At 39.4% G+C, this 16,810-nt stretch overlaps 1 protein-coding gene across 1 annotated transcript in view; it reads right to left on the bottom strand.

The window, feature by feature from the left end:
• The window catches only part of LOC137291481 (uncharacterized), an 87,311-nt gene that overhangs the window by 23,663 nt on the left and 46,838 nt on the right, over positions 1–16,810 (bottom strand). Inside the window, exon 3 of the mRNA XM_067822834.1 lies at positions 12,015–12,082. Coding sequence (XP_067678935.1) covers positions 12,015–12,082 — 68 coding nt within the window. The remainder of the gene's footprint in view (positions 1–12,014; positions 12,083–16,810) is intronic.

Genomic DNA, 16,810 nt, shown 5'->3' with positions numbered 1-16,810 from the left:
TTTAGACTGCGGCATTGAATAACATTCACTCACTCAACATGCCACTTTTCATAGAAGAACCGTTATCCAGGTGATACTTTAGCCACGTGATATTGCACTAGAAGCAATGAATTATGTTGCCATGAACGACTAGAAAATCCATAAGACCATTGAGCAGGGTTTGGTTTGTCGAGGTTCCGTATTAACGAGATCCCGATGAATGAGGCTGTATTCTACACTACCGTTTCTTTGAGTATATCAACAAAACACATTAATATCGAACACGGTGCAATGCAGATGAGGCACTCATCCAGGGTGACAATACAAGAACATTGAGTGAGTGAGTGAGTGAGTGATTGAGTGAGAATGATTTTATGCCACTTTTAGCATATTGTAGCAATTTCAAGGGACACAGGAAAATTGCCACATGGTGTATCTATGCTGGGACTCGAACCAGGCTTTCGGCATGACGATTTAATGCTTTCCCGACAACGTTGCTCTACTGAACACAATACGAAGAACACACGTTTGCAAACCCATACACCCATGCGCATACCTGTATGCTAACAAAATGGGTGCAAGTATGCTAGAGAACAGCTCCAATACACGAACAAAACAGTCATCAGTGCACTAACAGAACGGGTACCGGTATACCGAAAAAGGTAGGCAGAAACACAGGGATATGTTCCTTGATTAATGCGTCGTTTTGAATCCAGCACGTCAGTCATATAGTTTTCAGGAAAATCTAGTAAATCCATATTTGACAACGACACTCTAATCTGGACCTGAATCCATAGTATATCCAGGTGTGTTTGTTGATTCATAAAAGGAATCAGTGTTCTTTAGACTACCTTCCCACATCTCTTTAAAACAATGTCCCGGAGCAACATTTCATAGTCTGTGCAAACTAATCAGAATGAATACTTAATGTAACTGCTACACTGCTCAAATGTCTTGATTAAAAATTGAACAGAAAAAATCAATAGTTCTAAATGTATGTTACTATACCGCGAAAGTATGTCAAGTGTAGTGAGGTACGGTTATGACGAACTCAAAGGAAGAGTTCATTGTAGTTCAACATAACCGAAGTTCGATGTATACGTTTCGAGTAAAACGTACATCAAGTGGCAGGGTACAAAATAAAAAGAAAATGAAACAGTTCGTCATATCCATGGGCTAGTTATGCAGTTCGTTATAACCATGGTACGTTGTAAATGACCAGGACTAAAGAAGACAAAAATATAGGCGCGTTCGTTATGACAGTATATCTCAGGTCATACAGCGTCCAAAATACAAGCAATGCATGAAATATATGGAATATATCTTTAAATTTCTGACAAGATGAATTATATTAAAAAAACCCTCTGCAATGCGATGATTCCACGTAGAGGAAGAAGTGTCAAGTATTTTCAACCAAAACACAAGTAAACCGGCAACAAACGTTTCATTTCATCAAGCTAAACGCCAGCCTTCAACAACTCCACACACTGCGGGTGTGACGAGTCATGAGAAAGCGGTGTTAGTACGGAGGCTTGTCGTATGAAGTCAAATAGATTACCGACGGTCGCTGTGGGAGAGAGATCCCTCCATGGGTAGACAATTGATGTGCTTATTGCATCTCCGGTGTCGCTGTATCTACAGTTCTTGTCATGACCACAAGCGGTGGATTGTTTGTCGGGCCCCCCTAATGTGATTGTTGGCCCCACAGGCAAAGATTTCTCGCTTTACATCCATCACTTTACATAGGATGAAGAAACTTCACAGATTTCGGCCCTTTCATGTGAGAGACGCCATTAAATAATTATCATACGCCGATGCGTGTCATGCAGGTTTTCTATCAACGACTGAAAAAGATCAATGCTAAAGAATTATCGCTGTAAATTTCTTTACGATTGAAATTCAATTTCCATAGAAGTTTTTTCCAGTGGAGTGCACGTGTCAATGGTCTGTGTTTGATGGTATTTACCATACGTGTTCAGTATCAGACAACCGCCGTATAATAGGTGCGATTCTCTACCAGAAAGGTTCGGAATATGCATTATTGAAATTTATGCCTGCCATGGAAAGCGGGGTACGAGTGGGGATGTGAGTTTGTGTTGAAACTCCCAATCAGCAAGATAAACGCCCGGTGGTTCTCCAGGGCGATTGATCTCCAACCGGGAAACGAAGGTTTCTGATGAGGGACCTGCCATGTAACTGGCAGCGTACAAGTAGCACACATGAACGTATGTGTTGTGTTGCTGTAATACTGCTGGCTACATGTCACTATGATATATATACAATATGGCTGACAACATACCACTAGTACACATCTGTATTGTACTGCTGGCTACATGTCACTATGATATATATACAATATGGCTGACAACATACCACTGGTATACATCTGTATTGTACTGCTGGCTACATGTCACTATGATATATATACAACATGGCTGACAACATACCACTGGTATACATCTGTATTGTACTGCTGGCTACATGTCACTATGATATATATACAATATGGCTGACAACATACCACTGGTATACATCTGTATTGTACTGCTGGCTACATGTCACTATGATATATATACAACATGGCTGACAACATAGCACTACTGTACATCTGTGTTGTACTGCTGGCTACATGTCACTATGATATATATACAACATGGCTGACAACATAGCACTAATGTACATCTGTGTTGTACTGCTGGCTACATGTCACTATGATATATATAACACATGGCTGACAACATAGCACTAATATACATCTGTATTGTACTGCTGGCTACATGTCACTATGATATATATGCAATATGACTGACAACATACCACTGGTATACATCTGTATTGTACTGCTGGCTACATGTCACTATGATATATATGCAATAATGCTGACAACATGCAACTGTTATATATCTGTAACACAGATGACTACATGCCTTGGTAATATATCTGTAATATTGCTATGTACCTGCCACTGAGATATATCTGTAACTTTGCTGCCTATAAGTCACTACGATATATCTGTAATTTTGCTGACTATGTGCCACTGAGACATATCTGTAATACTGCTATCTACCTGCCAATGAAATATATCTGTAACATTGCTTACAACATGTCACTGTAATATATATGTAACATTGCTGATTACATGCCTTTGTAATATATCTGTAATATTGATATCTACATGCCACTGAGATATATCTGTTAGACTGCTATCTAAATGCCCCTGAGATATATATGTAATATCGCTGACTTCATGCCACTATCATATATCTGAAATATTGCTTACTATGTACCGGATTCTAGTCCTGTGCATCAGAGATTATAGGCATCGGGTCCCCATAGACACATCAATACCAAGACATTACCATATACGAGCATTTTCACATACATAAATTATTTATGCTCTGTGAAAAGAAATATGCCTGACCTATTAGCATCATTGCAATCGCATGTTGATGAGGGGCAGTAGGCATGATCACCACTCGTGTGAAATGACTCTGCAAGCAACAGACTCGTTATGGGGTCATTCAATACAATATAGCATTATAATCCTTCAACGCAATGTGCCAATATAATCCTTCTTGTAAAAACGGAATGTATAAAATGTGCATGAAATAACCAAAGCATCAGAACTACACCGTCCCTTGTGATGGAGCCCCCTAGTATCGTGTTCGCCATCAGAATCAAAGTCGAGCGCTTAAGAGCCTGCGACAAAACGATGGAGCTCATTCGCTGGCTCACGTAAATAATTGATCTCAGATTCCTTTTGCTTTGTCATTTAGATATAACTGATGAGAGTCTCTTGTGTTTAAAGAATATTTATTACCAAGAAAAGTGGGTATCAAAATACGCGAATACAGAATGATTCTGTCGGAGACAGAGAATACGACTCGACAATAGCGGGGAGCATATTAGAGCAGAGGGTTTATTTTCATGTTTCTCATTGTCTGCTAGCCCGCATGTTTACTAAAGCACTAAATAAGGGGGAATTTTGTTTTCCCTAAAGATTCAAATTTGAAATCCGATCGGGCTTGAAAAAACTCTAATTTAGCTGCTAAAAATCGAGAGTTACACTGCTTTGATAAAAAAATGATGATGAATTGTCTGAAGAAATACTTGCATGGAAGGTGGGTATTCAGTGGATAGAAATTGTTTGAGATTATTTCATGTGCGTTTGTCTTTCTCTCTCTCTTTCACTCTCTCTCTCTCTTTCTCTTTCTCTCGTATATTAAGTTGTAGAATAATGATATGTATGTATGTATGTATGTATGTATGTATGTGTGTGTGTGTGTGTGTGTGTGTGTGTGTGTCTATTCGTGTGTGTTTGTGTGTTTAGGTGAAACAAGACTTTGCACAAAGATGATTTATCACCGATGTCTCAACATAACAATCATAATTTATTAAAGTTTAATAACTAAGGTCATTTGAAAGTTTAGGTTTGCGTAGTAAAATGTTATTCTAAAACCGAAACATGCCGCACAGTGCCACTGCTGTAAAATCCTATCATATACACAACAGGGGGGTCAAATCAATCACCAACAACTATATACATTAATAAATAATAACAATAGCTCACGTACTGTGCATTCTCACCCCAGCAGGGCCCATATTGAGAAGATGTATTCCTTTACTATCACATGAGACACTTAAGCTACCTTCTCCATCAACAAAATTGTTGGAATGAATCATTCAAGACGCTTTAACATTTCCTACCGAAATATGAAACACTTTAAATATTTTTATCATATCAACTATTCATTACATCAAACCGTTAACATTTGCTGTGAATATTGTATGACATATCTACATGGCTGTGCACAGTATCGCTGTTTAGTCTCAAAAGACTCTGCGATTGCTATCAATAATACATTGCACTGTATAGGACTCAGGGAATTGTTTCAGGGAGACACATATGGTTACATAGGGTAACCGTTAGTATTCCTACGCAATTTATCTAAATCGCCATGCATATTCATGCCAAGGCCCCATAGCATCTATTCATACAAGCGTTCTTGCACACTGACGTAATATCGCGTTACAATTTTCATCTCGTTATTTTGTGTTTATTGTTTTAAAAATCAATTCCAGTTTCTATATTTCTATAAGAAAAATGTATATTTAATAGTCAATGCAATGGAATATGCATTTACTTACAGAATTTGAACATGAAAAATAAATATTACGTCATCTATTGAACTCAGTCTATTAAATATGAGCTGCAGTTGTATAATAATAAAACATTAGTTACACAACATTTTATTTTATTTACATTCGCCAGTCAGAGCTTTTAACGATCATATATCAATGCCCCAAACATCAAGAAAATGAATCAAATCAATAAAGATCTATACTGGTTAATTTTTCATGTATATTTAAGAATAATGCAGAGAAAACAAACACAAGTTGCTGTATTGGATATATTATTCATCAAACCAAAATCATGGACCACGGACACAAGTATTAACATAACTAAATCTCCTTTGATGTTCGTACTTCAATAAGTGTGTCTAATCTCGCGCCGATCTCATTCTTTGTGTAACGAAATTCTGCGCTAAGCGTGTATGTACTAATGGCAATGGTAAAACAAAAACAGTCAATTATTCAACCATCGCTTCACACTCCATCTCAATACATAAAGACATTTTAACACAAGCCATGAAAATTTAAACTTAATGTGTGAAGGTCGGTTCTCTCTCGGCTCTCATGAACTCGTCCCCCTGTTAAGAAAGATCAGCCATAGAAAGTCTCAGACGGAAACGCCGTTTACCTGTTTATAGCTCGTTATTGACTTATTACTTCGGTATGTAAGATGGCCTTAGCAATAAAGGCGAGAAGTGGACCTGACATTGTCTAGCCACCTCTCACAGTCTCTTATGGCATTTGCATCAAGAAAACACATAGATGCATAATGGATGTAGTCCGTATAATGACGTTACGCCGTGCCGCGTCACAGGATGTAATCCTCTTATACGGACGGGTTACCCATCCGCTTGTAAATGCATTACTGTCTTTGTTTCATGGGATTACAAATCCGACTTGCGAAGTGCTTACTATTTCTACCATATTTGTCTTCTTTTTAAAAAGCACATCATATATAATACATTGTCATATTTAACACATGATATATAATACATATAATACATCTGAAATATGATATTTGCAAAAACTTTGAAATATCATTATGTTTGAATGAAAGTCTTAACATCGAATTTAAAAAAAAAAATTTCCTCCTATTGCGTTTTTTAATTCAATATATATTTAAATATTGACCTAAATATGCTTTTTTGCTTCCTGATCCCTGCCTCGGTATATGATAGGGGCTGATTATTGTCTAGTCGAGATTTTTTTGTTCATATTTTATATTAATGTTTTTCCTACTGCCTTGACAATGTCAATGAAGTTGAAAAAGGTTTATCGCCATCATCATCACATTCGTCATCGTCATCATTCTCACACAATTGTCGTCGTCATCATCATCATCATCATCATCATCATCATCATTATCGTCGTCATCACCTTCACTGTTATTACATATAGATCAAAATAAGCAGAGGAAGCAAAGAGGGATTGGATTTCTATAATTCTAACTATTATTACGAATATGAATGTTTCGAAATATAATAGCCTACTTCAGTTAACCAAATGGTGAGTATAATCTTGTTTGGTGATATCAGTAATGTTACTGTTATCATAAATGATGAATATTTGAACGAACGACGCACCGTGACGAATGATAACGGGTTTCCCTCATGACAGTACTGGGAATTACACTCGGTGAAATTACGGGATTTGTTGTGATAATATATGTGCATACTAGTATATTGCTGCAACCTTCTTTCACAAAGTGTGTGCTGAAAAAACTATATTAGCAGGGTCGATGGATCAAGCTGCCTGTAAGACGCGAGAATGTTAACAGCCATGACCACCGGGTACCCATTTATAGCTGCGTGAACTTAGGTAATTTTAAGTTACTTGAATTTGGCGAGACCACAGATAACACATATTCTTCACGGAGCGAGAGAGAGAGAGAGAGAGAGAGAGAGAGAGAGAGAGAGAGAGAGAGAGAGAGAGAGAGAGAGAGAGAGAGAGAGAGAGAGAGAGAGAGAGAGAGAGAGAGAGAGAGCACATACGTACAAGACCACACCATCCTATGGGTGGAACTGTATTGGTACAAAGCTGATGACATCATTGTTAATACCACTTGTTTACGGGCTTGATTGCCTGTCAATAGTTTGCAAATTTCAAACACTTGCTGAAACATTCATCAGCCTATACCGACTATGTACGCAAGCAGTTTGAATTATTCAGGACAAGATCTTGCAATCTTTCTGGGTTTCCAAAGCCTTTATAATGCCACCGACCAATTGCCAGCCATTGTATTATGGCAAAGTGGCACAGACTGCGATATATCACCTATAAAGATATGCTACGAGACTCATGGCCACAGGAGTAGACGATTTGGGTGTTCGTCTTCTACATCTTTTCTAATAAATCTTGCAGAGATTTCATCCATTTGTGCTCAATTCTCACGGTTCCTGGTCTTCGTCACACAGTTTTATCAACTCTATAACAGCAACAGTTTTCATCTTCGTGTTTAGAAACACCAGCCTGTCTCACAGTGCTTGAACCACAATATTTCCCCTCCAAACAGGAGTTTTTGTTCCTAACCCAATGTGGAGAGAGAGAGAGAGAGAGAGAGAGAGAGAGGGCGAGAGAGAGAGAGTGGGATATATATATATATATATACATATATATCACCATCTCGTGGGTGGGACTGTAATGGTACAAAGCTGATGACATGACAAGTAAGTGTGGAGAGAAAGAAAGAAAGAAAGAAAGAAAGAGAGAGTGAGATAATGAGACCACAGATAACACATTCTTCACGTCAATGTTATGTGTGTGTGTGTCTGTGAGAGAGAGAGACAGAAAAGAGAGTAGTGAGAGAGACAAAGAGATAAAGAGAGTGAGAGAGCGAAAGAAAGAAAGAGAGTGTAGTGAGAGAGAGTGTGCTGTGAGTTTAAACTGTCTGTATGACAGTCTCTGAAGCACATTATATTTTTGCTGCCTGACCATCCCTGCACTTCTAAAGCTCTAAGTTTAACAAGTCTAGATTTCCGAAGGTTCTCTGGCCTCCTTTGGACACATGGTAACACACACACACACACACACACACACACACACACACACACACACACACACACACACACACACACACACACACACACACACACACACACACACACACACACACACACACACACACACACACACACACACACACACACACACACACACACACACACACACACACACACTCACGCACACACACTCGCACGCACGCACGCACACACACACACACACACATATATATATATATTTATTTATTTTCAAAGACCAAGTGTTTATAAATTCGTCAAACATGGTATAATAAGGCCATAAAGGCCATGACGAAAGTTTAGCATTAATACAATTCAGTGTACACAAAAGAAACCACGTCCCTATTAGGATCTGTGATCTGTAACAGTTCCCCTCCCCTCCCCTCCCCGTAACTGATACAAGAACTGGGGACCAGCCCCCACTTTGAAATTTCTTATTCCTTCGGGGCTGAAACCAACATAAAATCCCTCATTATCTCGAGATTGGACCGTAAATCGTTTATAATGACAGATTCGCACACACGATAACGTATATATATAATTGAGGCCCCTCGATCCCGCTATAATGACTCCTCATGATGTAAGACGGAACGCCCCCTGGCGGCACCCAACATATGTGGCACCGGAAGTGTCTGTATAGATGTCTCACAAGATCTGACAGATAAGGAACAAACTCCGGATTAGATTTCCAGAATCCCTGACGCAAACCGGTATAATATTTTTTCTTAAATGTTAAATGTCTTACTATCCTGTACATATTTAGTCCGTAGCTTCTGGCACGGGAATTGCCCTGAAAACAGAATAGGTCCCTAGCTGTAAAAACAAACCAAGGCCGAATAACACGTGGGTTGCGGATTGGATGTCGCTCTGGCAACTTCTGGGTACCACAAACGTCCCCTTACCTTTACAGTAAAACAAGCAACATATGGGGTGGATAGATTAAAAACAACTATAGTCATTAAACAAATGTCAAGCTCGGTATTTTTAAAATATCATATTTCCTATAAATATCTCAAACCCATTATTACCAAAAACAAAATAACAACGGAGGTGGTATTAGACAAATCTCAGTCAGGGAATGACAGGTTTTGGACGAGGGGGCCAGGTGCTATTCATGAGACTAATGGTGTTCTTTATCTTGTCATCATTGATCTCGAAGTCATTACATCGTAACTACCTTCTGTCGAGGGGCGTGTCCCGCCTGAAATGACTTCGTCAGTCGAAAATCAACTGTCGTTAGGCAACCTCGTTCCTCCGGCGTTGCTCTTGGTGCAAATAGACCACTATATGTAGTTCTAATTGAGGCCAAAGTTCAAATTTCAGTTATATTTATTCCCTTTATGGTGCGAACCCGTTTGTACTCTGCCTTTTGAAACCTTGTAACAAAGTCTTTTACAGTTCAATACTAGAGAGCAAGGGTTGGGAGGCTGGCACAGCGGCACACATTCAAAAGGATGCTGCTATTTCTTTAAAGTCACCAGACAAGCCTGGCGTGATATGAGGTAAAGACCGCGACAGCCCTTCTCCGTTGTATTATGCTTGCCTAACCAAGCTAAGCCAGCCTCAGTCAATGCAGTGACTTTCCAGGACTCTCTTCCAGAATCGAATCAAATTTACTCCGTCTGAAGAAAAACGACTTTTGGAAAAAAGCTTAATTCGATCGATTTTGTCGATGAGCGTTGAAGTAATAATTTCAAGATGTTAACCGCGCCTGTGGTAAGCGGTATACCAGCGCCCTAGCTTAGCCTAGCGTCGTTTAATGCACCTGGCTACCGTCAACCTTACGACATAAAAGTCGCCATATTCCCTACTCCGAGCACTGCCATTAAGACAGAAACTGTGAACCTCACCTTAATTCGCCGCAGATAAAATCAAAGTGACTCATAGCTAACCCAAACAATAAGATCCAATAAACACGGATATCTTATATACCGTATGTCGTACGTTGATATACCTTATTAATTAATAGGTTGGTGTATTAATAAATTTAATTTTTTTAACCGTGTTGCAATATGTTGAAATTAATTTCAAAGTAACCCTGATATGATATGACAGAGATGTATTTTATCGAAAACAAATTTGGTTTATAATGTTGTACAACAAGTACGCATTCTTTGGGTTAATCATTAGCAGCGAGCTGATGAAAATGCAGATGTGAATAATTAAGCTCTGAGCATTGAGTCAACCCCTCATATGGAGATTCGAATAGGTTAAGTTAATGATTAATAAATGCCACGTCGTTTGAGGATCTGTTGGAAAGTTCAGCAACGATCTATAATGGCCCAGTTAACATCTATGTTCCAATATACTCACGATGATGTTGTTACCATCGAGTACCGTGAGACTGGTGATGTTACATCATTGCGCCGCATAACGTATTTCAACTATTGATTAGACGGTTTGGACTGTTTTTGTTTCTTCGTGTTGCAATCTAAATTCGACTGAATATATGTTTTGACTGTAAACACGTTATACGTTCGCTCCTGTTACTTATGCTACCAAGATGAGGACATGTATCGTATATTTTAACATTATGTTTTGACCAGGAAACATCTTTGTGAACGATACAAGTGAATGTAAAGTTAACCAATACATTGTATTCACACGGCCAAAAGTATGTGAGAATAGTTTTAAGGCGCCTTTAGCAATATTCCAGCAATATCACGGCTGGGGACATCAGAAATGGGTTTTACACATTGTACCTTTATAGGGAATCGACCCCGGGTCTTCAGTGTGACGAGCGGACGCTTTAACCACCGGTCTACCCTATCACGCCTGCACGGCCAAAAGAAATCATACACCCATGTTTAATTATGGGTAAAAATGAGACAAGCAAGATACCGTTATTCGATGGGGATCTTTTTCACTTTTTAAGCTATCCTGTGACCCCAATTTCCAATTTATTGACCCCTGATTTTAGGCCAGAAACGATTATGAAAACAATTGTAACTTTTGCTCAAATCCATTTGTCGAGTGTATATTTTATTCCGCCACCCATCTTAGACTAGTTATGAAAATACATTAAAGAGGGATGTTCATATCCAACTTTAGCCAGTTTGCTGTTATGACCCCAACACAGTTTTCGGCTTAAGAACATTATAAGTCTGGCCTGTTTAATATGGAAATAGAATTCTCGATAAATGTGAAAAATATGATTCGATTTCATGCGGATAATAAGTCGGTACCTGTGATATCTGTACTGTTTTGATTTTGATACCTTTAAGTAAATACATTTCTTGTTGCAACATGTCAACTTGTCCTTCAAAGAACGTAATCATTGAGATTGATTGTAAATTGTATGTCACTTACACAAACACGCACGCACGTAAGCACGCACGTAAGCACACACACACACATACACACACACACACACACACACAGAGAGAGAGAGAGAGAGAGACACACACACACACACACACACACACACACGCACGTTCTCGGTAAGCGTGACAGGGAACTCATGTCTTCGACGCCCTCACAGCGTCGTCATTACGACATCGACAACCTGTCTCTACTTCGCTTCATATACTCCCCGTATTGATACATAAACTACATAGCAGGGCTCGTATGTCAAAACTTAATCATCACTGTGTGATAGAAGAGAAAACCTCAGCCATATGAGAATTATGAGGTTGTAAAATATGACCACGGGAGCTGTGTACAGGGAGTTGATGCATCGTAACAATTCATTATAGGTTTGCCACGTGAATATCGTTCTTGTTACGACCTGCTAAAGTTAAAAAGCCTCGAGCACAATGTTTCGCAAGGGCGTAAAAGATGAGTTTCACTAAAACACATTTTCCCTAAATGTCTTAGAACCGATGAGGGATGATCGAAGGGTGCATAGGTGGAAGAATACAAAACAAAACAAAAAAACCAACTCACTTTCTTTAAACTGTAGAAGGTTGTCATGTTGGGGTGTGAATGCGAGGCAGACAAAACACTCCTTGGATCTGAAAAAGAGAAACACTTTCGTTTAAACATATCCGTCTCGATGGGCATAAACTGTCAAAACGTGACTAATTAATAACATTGCGCGCAATTTCCTTTACACACAGATAAATGCAATGTTCCAATCCTTGTCTGAAACCTGAGACAAGTGTATGGATGGCAGATTCTTATTTCTTGTAAGACACAACGTTTCTGGGCTATTTGGCTCTTCTTCAGGAAAATACCTCGTTATTAAGGTTGTCAACAAGCAAGACGCAAAGTCATGAAGATTTTCAGAGATGTGAACATAAATAATACACTGGAACTGCAGGAGACCCTAGTTTTAGTGTTTTATCTACCAGTTATGAGCAAACTGCCTCCTCTAATTTGTACGACATAAAGCAGCGCTCGGAATGAGAGCTTCATGACCATCTCTAGGTGTTCTACAGCAACACAAGTGAATGAGTTTTTGTTTCAAGGGGCACGCGATTATCAATGTAGGAGGAAATCGGTGACATTTACCATTTGGTGCCACTGTCGTGGTGCTGGCAAAGATGTTTAATCAAGCCACGATCCAGAAACAAGTAAGGGGAACAACTCTGTCCGGGTTCGATTCACCACGTTGAAACTATGTGAAACCCATTCCTCGTGTCGGGATCATCTGGGATATTGCTGGGAGCGGCATAAAACTCTTATTCTTCAACAAATTTGACGAATGTGGACCAAAATGCATCCTGTGACGTCACTGCGCCCGCCCATCATGCCATGCTTGCAATATGACCCCTGTGTCATGTCTAAATGTTCACCTTTACAACATGTTTATCAAAATGTTTTCCTCAGTGTTATTCTAATGCGGATGAAAGAAAGATACTAAACGATACATTTGTCACCCTTACAAAGAACGGTGTGACGAACTGCGTGACGAAAGGTGGGCGACATCCATGCACGTTAATTATATGCGCCATCTTTGTAAAGTGGCACAGTTGGATTTACAGCGATCAACGTAAAGTTACTTCTCTACATAGCTCTGCGGAAATCTGAGATTTTGACACCAAAAATAGTTGTGGAGTATATTTATTCCAGCGGTTATACACATCAGATTCTAGCCAAGCTACAACAAACAGACAAGATGACTGAATGAGGTTACAAATGAATAAACAAATTATACATTTTAGGATTTCAAAGAAATACATTTTTTTGCGTCAGATATGAATTTCCAGACATTAAAACATCGCATTTCATGCTATTGGAGAATAAATCAAATAATGAAACCACTTATGACGTGTTTTTATGATGGAGTGCTGTTTAACATTCACTCTTTCTGTGTATGGAGCCATGCTTTCTACTCCAGAACCGTAGGAAAACATCGCAAGTCAAACCACATTTGAAGTAGCGGAAATACGGGCTTCCTTTTAACCGCAATGCACCCTGGGTCACCAAGTGTGAATGCTCGTATGTCATGGCATTATAGATCAGCTCATGTATCTACTGAAAGGGTTAACGCACAACTTACTCTATATATTTGTCGATCTGAACTTCCCTATTACGATATGTCTAATTGTTTCAAAATATGCCACATCAAATGCTATACAGCATTTATTGGACTACACATCAAACCATTCGAGAGGTCATAAAGGTGATGAATGGACTCCATTTTCAATCTTGACTTTCAACGTTTCATTTTTAAAAGACCTAAAAAAACAAACCTATTAAAAGAAGTCCATTGGCAATTTCCTTGCCAAACATCGTTTTTTCCAGCTGATCATATATCAAGTGGAAATATCGTGAGATGCTCTCGCTGGCCGCCATGTTTGATCAAATAGAAGGCTGTACGAGAATATTGACGTTTAAATTTGCAGGGTTAAAAACAGGAGAATGCAATGTCTTTCTTTGCCAATGTTACACGCCTACAAATATCTTCAAAGGGGACAATAAGATCAATATGTTTAGTTAAGATAATGCATCCTTCTATTGTGGGCCTGTGTGACAGCGAGTTAAGACAAGATGAACAGAGAAATAAACACCTCAGATTTGGATGAAAACTGCACGTCAGGCTTGACGCTTTCATTGCTTTAAACTTTCATGAACACACGTAACCGTCGAAATAGATTTATTGTTTGGAATTTAACTCAAATAGAATCAAACTTTCTGTTTAGAAATTTTTAAAAAATGTTAAGACCTCTTTTTTACTTCGACAGCTGTAACGTCTGGCAACCCTTTTTCGAAAATAATGAGAAAAAATATAATCACACAAATATCAAGGTAATTTAGTCCAAATTTGATGAAATGTTAAATTTCCGAATCTATTTTTTATCAGTTGTTAAATGAATGAAAGCGATCTCAGCACGCACATATTTTAATGAGGAAAATCAGACTAAGTGCATCTGAATTTAATCTCTGCATATTTGCCGATTAATGCAAATGGCATATTTCATGTTACGGTAACAAGTTGTCCGAAAGGCCATGATAGTATTGACGATAAGCCATGCATTTCCAGAAATTCTTAGTCGAAGGAGGGCTCAATTAGCTTGGACAAGTGTGACCAAATCCTATCCGTTTCTTCCATTGTCCAGCGAAGGAATGAGGCTAATGGTGGCTAATGTTTTACTAATTGTCTGGTGGTTTGGCTACTTATCACCTTCCTCCCTAGAGACAAAGATGCATTCTTCGCGGGCACCGTGGACAAACTCCCTGTCCGCCATACGATCAGTCTCAATTATTCAGCAAATACTTACAGGGGTGGCTTTTCCGTTCGATTTAGACCGTGGACTCGCTAAACAACATAATGGATGATATAAATTATGCATGGCAAAATACACTGGTCTGTAATTGGAGGATCCTCAGAGGCCACGCACGCCGGAGGTCCTGGAACCACGGTGGGAAGACGGTTTGTTTGCTAGTGGATACAAGGACCATTAGGTCATTAAGACCAGGGTTGTGGGTACTGGTGGTGAATCCTCACACCCGTGCTGTGTTCTGAGTAGAAGGGTTAAAACATTCTCTGATGTGAAAAGGGTTATGGGGTTTGGGGTTTGGGGATTGACGTTGTTACATAGTCTGGAGGTGTGTGGCCTTCTGTATAAAGGGAAGGTCAAGAATATGTTAAAGTTAAGCAACATTGGTCACAGAGTGTCTTTTGACCGTTGATCGTGTTTACACCTTGAGTATAGGTTTGCTGACAGCCCTGGCCCACAATGTCGAACACATGACAGTGTTCAAACCTGCATCTATTCACCAAGCAGCGAATGGGTACCGGGTGGGATAGGAGGCCTGTTAACCTTCTAGCGCCCCACGGGCACCTTGGATTATGCAGACTAGCACTGTTCCTTATGTTGTTTCGCTTAGACCATGTCCGTATAGAATTTAGCACTACATTAGAGGCGCTACTAATATCGTGCTCTTAATCCTCAAGTCCAAACAGTGGTCATTCTCAGTATGCCGACAGCTTGTATTCTCTACGTCATGTGTCCAGTCAGACCATTGCAAATACATCCTTTCTCAAAATGATGCTAACCACCGCAGTTTGACCGTATCGCATTGCTTTTAGACAGAATGGAACTTAACCACCTGTAGGAAATGGTTAATAGCAATGCACCGAGGTCTATTGTTTACGGTGAACCGATAGATCCCATGTGTTGATTCGAGACCTCAAGGATGGAAACCCGCCTGCACAGGAAATATGGGACGCATTATTGAAAGCATTACAACGAGTTAGTGTGCACAGCAGAAATCACATTTGGTTAACGTGACTTCTTCTCACACTTCCTGGAGATTATGTCAGCATACGTTCTCCAATGCATACATATGTGTTTCAGATAACAATTCAGCCAAGTCCTTCACGTCTGCCCTGCTTTTCAGTTACAGTGTGTGAGTGAGTTTAGTTTTACTCAGCAATGTTCCAGCAACATGGCGAAGGTCTGTAAATGGTCGTGTCTGGACTAGGCACTGGACAGTGTCCAGCAGCACGAGCATCGATTTATGCAATTACGATAAAATGACATGTGTCATCCAAGTCAGCGAGCTTAACCTCCAGATCCCGTTAGTCGCATCTTGCAACAGGGATGGTTTGCTGAAGGTCAGTTCCCACTCCGATCTTCAGGGATTCTTTTCAGTTACAATCTTTTCAATTTCAAAATTTAGGTCTTTGTTAAATAAACAATTTACTGTGTGTCCTTGATAATTCCGGATATTTTGCCAATACGGATATTTAGTAATCTGGATATCTGTTAATGTGAAAAATCTATCTAGGGGAACAGTCTCTTTCGGATTATTCAGGTCTCATTGTGGACAATGTGACATAATGTTCAATTTTGTTTCAAAATTAAAACAAACAAAAACATACAAGGGATGTGAAGATAATTGAAATGAACAGAAAGCGTCAAGACCAATTAAGTAAAAACACGATAATGCAGCCCTTGAACAAACACCAGAAGCGTGTTGTTTCCATTCCAAGGTCAAAGTGACCATCAACAATGGAAAATCAAATATAGCGTGCGGTTCCTCAGAATAAACCCTGTAAACAGACCAATCAATAGAACGACGCAATCATGTAATGTACAAACATTTAACAAACACCAACATTGAATAAACAGAAATAATGAGAGCCCAGGGCTCTAGGAACATTGTGCAGTGTGCTGTGACATCACAACCGAACAATCAGTAACAACCGTACGTCCGTCAGACAATCTTGTTCAACCCTGCCTGCAAATAGCACAGAGCGAAAGTGTTGACAGCGGTTCCCATTACTGGAA

Source organism: Haliotis asinina, chromosome 7, assembly GCF_037392515.1.
Source record: "Haliotis asinina isolate JCU_RB_2024 chromosome 7, JCU_Hal_asi_v2, whole genome shotgun sequence".
Lineage (NCBI taxonomy): Eukaryota > Metazoa > Mollusca > Gastropoda > Lepetellida > Haliotidae > Haliotis > Haliotis asinina.
Note: the sequence above shows the minus strand (reverse complement) of the source record. Positions and strands in the feature narration are given on the sequence as shown.